Source organism: Ostrea edulis, chromosome 5 (genome assembly GCF_947568905.1).
Source record: "Ostrea edulis chromosome 5, xbOstEdul1.1, whole genome shotgun sequence".
In the NCBI taxonomy this organism is placed as follows: domain Eukaryota; kingdom Metazoa; phylum Mollusca; class Bivalvia; order Ostreida; family Ostreidae; genus Ostrea; species Ostrea edulis.
Window position 1 is genome coordinate 27,140,441 of NC_079168.1, and position 8,655 is coordinate 27,149,095.

Consider the following 8,655-nt stretch of genomic DNA (forward strand, 5'->3'; position numbering starts at 1 on the left):
GACGTTAATATCAGTGATAATTTCTGAAAATGGATTAAATTCTACGTTTTGTCTTCAATTAACCTTAATTATATTATCAGACAAAAATAGTACCGGAAAAATGAAAATTACGCCAGTCACAAGATTATGTTAGGTGTGTTTGTGAATGTCTTTGTATTCTATGGTAATTATTCTTAGCAAACATGTCAACACTGCCACGAATTTAAGAACTTTACTCAATTTAAGGTAGTATCAGTCATTACTATACTTCCATGTAATTTTTTCGAATCTGATTGGTCGAACAACATTTAGTTACCCTCTGAGAACAGAAACCACGCCATCCGGGGTGCTAATATCAAGCAACGGGAAAAAATATTTGACAGCAGGAGATATTATAAACATCATCACATGCGCACAGATTGTGTATGTACAGTTCACGGAAGTCTGCTATACTACATAGCCGGTAAAACATCTAATTAATATATGTCATTCAGTATAAAACAAATAGTGCATGTAGTTGAGTGTAACATTTAAAAAAAAAAAATTTCCCCTCCAAAACTATTGTAAACCTCGGCTGAGCATCAGTTGACAATGTTTTTCGGGAAGTGAAAATTTTCAATGTTACCCTCAGCTACAAACACCATTTATGCATTATGAAGCTGTGATATTCTTCCCTTTGCATTGTATACATAATATGTACCAACTGAAAAACAGTGACAAAGCAGGAGTTCTATGTGTAAACTATTTTCTAAAAAATGACCACATTCAGGGGTCCGTATTTGCCCAACTATATAGGAGTTATGAGATTGATCGATGGTCGTCATCTTCACCTTTCATTCAAACATCAAAGAATGTTCGGAATCAAAACCTTTGTAATACGCACATCTTCATGTTACAGAAGCCGTAACTTGAAAACTGAGAGAGGAGGTAAATGGACAAATTACATTGATAAAGGTGAAGTTAACGAAAACTACGTAACTCCAATATAACACTAAAGTTGCTATCAGGTGTGAAGAAGGACTTCTTTTATTCATGATCAAGTTTCTTCCTTGATAAACGTATGTTCGAGTGTTATTGAAGTGATTAACTTCCTTACAGGGTGTGTAAAAACAAACTTCCTATTATTTATCACTGGGGTTGTTAGTTTTAAAATAAAATTGATTTTCAAAATATATACCCATTTTTTATCCATTTTGTAATATCATACGAATAAGCATTAGCTTTAAAACAACGACGTTTTATTCTACAGGTGAAATCCCTTTACCTCCCTATCTTCCTTCTTTTTATTATCTTTCACTTAAATCCTAATGTGATAAGAAAAATTCTCTTGTCGGGGCCTTCAACTCTACATTTACACTGTATATATATCGACAACATACTATCTAATAACAATAATAACGTTCATTCATATGTCGATTCGATATATCCCTGTGAACTCGAAATAAAAGATACCACAGTCGTCCACTTCTGCTTTTCATACTTGGATATTTTATTGGAAATATATATTAACGGCAAACTAACAACTCGTCTTTATAACAAACGGGATGTTTTCAGCTTTTCAATCACCATCCTCCCATATTTATGTAGAAATATTCCATTATCACCTGCATATGGTGTTTATATCTCTCAACTTATAATTCGTTATCTTCACCTTTTCATTCTTGTAACATGCTGTGATAATTGCAGATCAATATACTTACTGTCTAGCGATTTAATGGAATGGGGTAAAAAAAATAATAACCTACAGATCGGATCTGGGATAATAGTAGAATAGACACCTGATCCCACCTCTGGTATATCAACTAGTCCGTGTTTCCCCAACTCTCTATTCTATATTGATTATAGGAGTTGTGAGATTGATAACTGTTCGTCATATTCACCTTTCATACTGAAAAAAAATGCAATTTCACCATAGATATTTGCATAAAAACTGTCTATTTTGTGATAAATTGTGGACTAGGCAAAAGAGCATCACAAATCTAATGAAGCGGATTATCTATAAATCACACTAATGTATTTTCATTTAAGAATTACATGTAGTTACCTACGTAATATAGAAGCAATATATTTAGTAAGTTGAACTAATGTATGCCATTTATTACATTGATTACTTTCATAGAGTTTGAACATAATAAGTTCCATACATGTGTATACATATTTACACTCCATGATCTTTATAAATGGGATTCGTAGAATAAAAACTAAATACAGATAACACAATATGTCACTTTCGCAACATTTGAGATAGTTTTCAAACATTTTCAATACTTAGAATGCATGATATATTACCGCAGAGTTGGTAAATGCAAAGTGTCACACAGTCGATCCCAAAAAGGTGAGTCATCTGTTTCATTTTCTGGATATTCTAAGTATGATTGATTTTCAAACAAATCAATTATTTTCAGTGGCGCGTTTTTAACAACATTCTTGTCTAATATCACGAGACAAAGAACATTATCATCTTCTCGTGAATAAATTGACTCCATTCTGGCCATGTTTAGTTCGTACATACACCAATACGAATTTAAGAAGTTGGAAGTTAGAAGACATAAGGTCCTTCTGCTGTTATGTATCGCGTTGGCTACATTGTCCGCAATATTGGTACCTGGAATGAAATCTCTACTGTGTAAACAAAGGTTCAAATTATTTTCTTTTTCGAGAAAATCTAATTTTCGAAATATGAAGTGACTGTCTTCCTCGGCGTATGAAACGAAGGCGTCATATTTAAACATTTCATTGAACTGAATTTCTGCATGTTGAACCTCCGTGTAACGTCGTTTGACTAGGTAATATAAATACCTTAATCTCCATCTGTAACGGTTGAGTATTGCGCCAACGATAATGCTTACTATAATGAACAAAGCAAGTGTCAAAGAAACAATTAAAGCAAGATATGTTTCACAGGCATACGTCATTGATGTAATAATTTCCTTTAAATCCTTTAAAGGGACAATCGTGGAGTTGACAAGAGCACATTTATAATTTGATTGTCTCTGGAAACTAACTTCACTGGCAACCATCCATTCGAGAAATTCCAAGTTCTCACACGTACAGCGGAGAGGGTTTCGCACCAAGTTGATTTCTATATGCGTTTCCATCTCGCATAGTTTATCTAAAGAAGCTCGCATAGCCATGTCCAGTGTTGATATTTGATTATTTGATAAATCTAGAAAGGACAGGTTTCGCATGTGGGATATGATGATGTTGAATGTTTCCAAAGAATTATATTGGAGATATAGTTCTGTTAGGTTAACCATGTTTTTAAATATAAATTTTGGTAGATAACTTATGGTATTGTAAGACAGGTCTAAAACTTCAATGTTACAGATTTTGCGAAATATTTCCCCACCATTATCATCAGCTATACAACTATCTAGAAGATTCCTTGAGAGGTTCAGCTGTATTATTCCGTCTAGTTCCTCAAAGAATTTGGTAGATATAAACGTACACAAGTTATTGGAAAGATCTATGTACTTAACGCTTTGAAGACCGCGCAATGGTCCATTCAGTTTGTAGAAAATGTTATTCTGCAGATACAAATGAGTAAGTTTTCCATTTGTTACATTGAAATCGTACCTGCTTAATTCTAACTTAAACATATTGTCGTGAAAATACACCTTTTCTAGCTTTGGAGGTATATAAATGATTATGTAAGTGCCATACTTTACACTATTAGCGTTGGTCATGAGTTCGTTATCCTGGGACCAATATTGTCCATTTAAATGATTTCTCTTGCTTGCAGCATATTTCCATTTGTTATATACTGTTGGTGAGAAACGGTCTATAGGTTTACTGTCATTGCAGTTATAATTTATCGTTTCTTGAAGATGAAATGATGCTTGAAAACTTGCGTTCACACTCCGTACACCTTTCATACTATTGAAACCAAAAATATACAGCCCAAAGCTTAGATTATTGTCCCCAATGTTTAAGTGTGTCAGCGATTTTGGAAATGCGCGAAATAGTTTAAAGTCCAAGAAGGCTAGTCTATTAGAAGCCAAAGACAATGTTTGGAGGCTTGTGTTTGTTAGATACTTTAGGTATTCATACGGAAGATTCTCTGTTAATCCATATGTACACTGTAGTTTATCAACTAAGAGTGTTTTGATTTTCGAATGCTGCAAATCAAATGTTACATTCTTCAAAACAGATAAGGTAAGCTCCGGATTGTTTGATATGTCTAGATGCTGGAGTTGCAAATTTTTCACCAGTGTTCCTGCATCTATCTGCCTCAGATTGCAGTACGACACTACAAGATATCGAAGGCGAATGTATCTTCTCAAGTTTGGCTTTTCGATCTTTCGCAAGTTTGGATTCCCCGTGAGATTTAAAAGTGTCAGACGACTTGGCAAATTTGATGGAAATTGATCAATTAGATTAAATCCTAAATCAATCTGTGAAACTTCCTTCGTAAAGTTCGGTGCAATTTCTAGACCTCGTCTACTGCAATTGGCATAGGTAAATGTTTTATGTTTTATACAAGTACAGGTGGCGTTTGTTCCACAATGGACGTTTTTTCCACCGGTGTAAAGGATTAACATACTCCAAATGAATAAAATGACAAACATCTGTAAAGAGATTGAAACTCCAGTGATTACAAATAGTGTTTATACAGAGAGAGAGAGAGAGAGAGAGAGAGAGACCCGTACCTTTGGATCTGCAATATGCATCTATCATGCATGAAATACGTTCACAGATTAAAATGTTTCCAATATCCCCTTCTGTTGTGTTTCTTTACGATAACAGCCGCGGACTGATAAGACTCATCCAAACATAATGTAAACTTCCCGTAACGATTTATAGAACATTCCTCTCTTTTTTTAAATATAAGATTTTAAGAGTACATGAATAGAATTGTCAAGTGATGGTATGTTTAATCGTTTGTTCCAGTTTAAAATATATATGTGACCCTCGTTGATGTGTTTAGCTCTTTACTTTACTGTTGCCTTTGATTTCTTTTTCTTTAATCAGGTTTGAATCAATTCCTTCTAAAACGGAGTCCTCATATTTATACATGATTCTTATAACCATTAGATAGATTCATAAGAGTGTCACGTCGTAGCTCGTGGAGGAAAATATAGATAATCTTTCTGAATGATAATGTAATGTTTATTCTTATGTATAAACAAACATGTCTGAGCGTCATCAGTTTATGCGAAATACCACAGATTCGGATCTTTAAATGAGGGACTTATGTTTTTAAGATCATAACTAGAATCTCGGGAGTTTGGTGATATCAACGAGTTTTAATATTCTTTTAAGACTATTGATTGATTGATTGATTGATTGTAAATTGTTTAACGTCCCTCTCGAGAATATTTCACTCATATGGAGACATCACCATTACCGATGAAGGGCTGCAAAATTTAGGCCTTTGCTCGGCGCATACGGCCTTTGAGCAAGGGAGATCTTTATCGTGCCACACCTGCTGTGACACGGGGCTTCGGTTTTTACAATCTCATCCAAAGGACCGCCCCTTTTAGTTGTCTCTTACGACAAGCAAGGGGTAATGAAGACCTATTCCAACCCAGATTTCCACGAGACTTCTTTTAAGAATAAAACCATTCTCGTCTCAAACAATTTCTGAGTCTGGTAGTCTTTTAAGGATAAACCACTACCACATCTTTCTCAGGTTCACAAATGGCAATGTACACGTGAACAAATCCCCACACAGCGGTTAATAAGATAAAATGTGTGAATAACCCTGTCATTGAGGAAATACAGTGATAGTCTACTGATTAACACAATAATATCAACTATTGACAAAATCTTTACATTCCACTAAGTCTTATCAAAGTGATAATTTCATAGCCATACTGAGGTGATAGTAATTCAAGATTCTTGGATGCATTATTCACATTTTGTTTGAACACAGCGGGACTGAGAAGATCTAATCATAAGGAACATTTAATTTTGTTGAAGTACAATGTCCTACGTAGAATCAGCAGGACACTGTGCCCAGTATCTTGACAACCGTTGCTAAAAAATGCATTCCCAATACTACAACATAGTTTTGATTGGACCACTTAACATTTCAATACTACAACATAGTTTTGATTGGACCACTTAACATTTCAATACTACAACATAGTTTTGATTGGACCACTTAACATTTCATTGTAGAACACATTAAACGTGTAAATTTATATTAACCCGAGAAATCATGATAAATAATGCTCCTTTTTTTCTTTTAAATCATGCGATAACTTGCTGTTTTTATTCTTCTAGCAACTATACCTGCTAAACATCGTGTTTTCTTTTCCAACCATAACGCTGCGGTGATATTTTTTCACAGTATAAGGAGAAGGGAGGTAAGTGAAAATGTATACCATGACTTCGCTATAGGTCGTGTCTATGCAATGAAGGGAATCAGGATAAACTATAAAATTATAAAAACAGAATTAGCTAATGTGAAACAAGATTTATATGCGTACACGTTCCATCATATTATGATCAAAACACTATTGATGATATCGAGAATATTCGTCATCTATGGTTGAAGAAAGGACTATTCATATCAATTGATGCCATAGATACGATGCTTATAGAGATAGAGTCCTGTGGGGATCCGGGTTAGAATAGGTCCTCAGTACCCCTTGTTTGTCGTAGAAGGCGACTAAATGGGGCGGTCCTTCGGATGAGACCGCAGAAATTGAGGTCCTGTGTCACAGCAGGTGTGGCACGATAAAGATCCCTCTCTGCTCAAAGGCCATAAGCGTAGAGCATAGGCCTAAATTTTGCAGTTCTTCACCGGCAGTGGTGACGTCTCCATATGAGTGAAATATTCTCGAGAGGGACGTTAAACAATATTTAACTAATCAATCGTTATAGAGATAGGAAGCAGTCTATGTCACTTATGGGGACACATTATAAACAATCGTAACTACTCGGCTATTTCCGTAACAGCAAATGAACCTCGTATGTGGATCGACGCCATCAGAGGGTGTTTCCAGGTGTACACAAACGTTACTATGACGTCACAGTTGTGCATTACACAATCAAACGCGAGCTTTGAAATGCATCCAAGATATCATACATATTTAAGGTATTATATCGCTACCAACTTCCAGGTATGTTTATAAAATATAATGAATAAGACGTTAATGATCCAAAAACTGAATTTGAGGTGAAAATCTAAATAACACATTATTCAGGGATTCGGTTCTGGGATTTTAACCTCATCCATGGGCGCGCTTCCGGCGAAGAAATGCATCGATTTGATGCAATTCTTGTGCCGATCCACGTTCGAGTCTTCTTACCGGTTACAGAAAAGGATGAGTGTGTGATCCGATTGACATTATAAGTAAGTGCAGACTGGATTTAGAAAAGTAAAGATGGCCAAGGTTCTGGAACAGTGGTGGGACATCTAATCGAAGGCTAGCGCATAATCTGCCATCAATGTAACTTTGACAAAGAAATTCCCTACGCATCCCTTATTTTTGAACTATGATGATAAAATACTTAGAAGTTTTTGAAAACTTTCAGATCATATTTTACACCATTTATTCTCTGATTCCTCGATACGTGTTCCATTTATTTGTCTGTTTAAACAGCTGACTATGACTAAACGTTGTGACAATATTAGATGTGTGTTTAGTTTATTTCCATTTTAAGAAAACGAACGATATGTGTATGAGATATGTGTTTCATTTACTTGCCTGTTTTAGAGAGCTAATAATGGATAAGATATGCGTTTCATTTCCCTGGTTTAGACAGCTGAAGATGATGAAATTTGTATGTGTATAAAATGTTTCATTTACCGGTTTTTGACAGCTGGTCATGACTAATTTTGCATGTGTATGAGATATGTATTCCGCTTTCCTGGTTCAGGCAGCTAAAACACGTTGTTCGATCTCTATAAGTGAAATTTGGATCCCATCGATTGATCTCTCGAAGTGGTGGCAGTGCGTATGTACGCACCTTCACACAAGTGTATGATTATTTCCGGCTGGTCCGCAGCTGGATAACTGTTTATTTAGGTGACACGTCGCCTGTGTCTCCTTGAAGAGTGGATAGGTATTTGTTTAATTGGTCAATTTAACCCTCCACTTGCGCTTTATTTTTCGTTATGTGATTCGACTGAAGCCAACTTTACGACTTGTTTGAACCAGACAATGAAACGGTTATTTTAACAATATAATTTATAAATATGGCAGGGACACACCCTCATTTATTAGAATGCATGTTTTGCGTATTGTAACTGAAACTGGTGGCGATTGTGCTCTGTATAGTTAGGGACTGCGAACTTTCAGTTATATGTACCAGAAATTTGCTTGTAAATGTTTATATATTTTGATGAATATTTGATATGAGAAAAGAACAAATAAATACGTAAGCCTTAAAAAATGTTTGCTATCTATGCAAGATAAATTTCCATCTTGTTGAAATCAAGTTAATTGCCTACAAATATGAAAGACAACGCTTCAAACAATTAGATACATGTACCAGAAAAATCGTGATCATGATGATCGAACCTTTATTTTTCCGATTTGACCACAGGCAATATGCATCGCTTGGAGGTCGAATTTACTATATAAAGAGTAAAGGTATAGAACTTTAAATATAGCGTACCCAAGTTAGCCGATGTAAAAACAATAAATCAATTGATATAAAATTCTACTTTGTATATGTATTAGTCATAACTATCGTAATGGTTGTGATTGTAAAAGTACAGAC

The 8,655-nt window shown here is 35.1% G+C and overlaps 1 protein-coding gene across 1 annotated transcript; it reads right to left on the reverse strand.

Annotated features, from left to right (window-relative positions):
* Positions 1-2,051: 2,051 nt before the first annotated feature.
* LOC125650852 (toll-like receptor 4) lies at positions 2,052-4,717 on the reverse strand. The gene is made up of 2 exons (XM_048879405.2): positions 4,629-4,717; positions 2,052-4,547 (listed from the first exon to the last, which is right to left on the reverse strand). The coding sequence occupies exons 1-2, from the start codon at positions 4,647-4,649 to the stop codon at positions 2,265-2,267; spliced, it is 2,304 nt and encodes a 767-aa protein (XP_048735362.2). The 5' UTR covers positions 4,650-4,717; the 3' UTR covers positions 2,052-2,264.
* Positions 4,718-8,655: the final 3,938 nt, after the last annotated feature.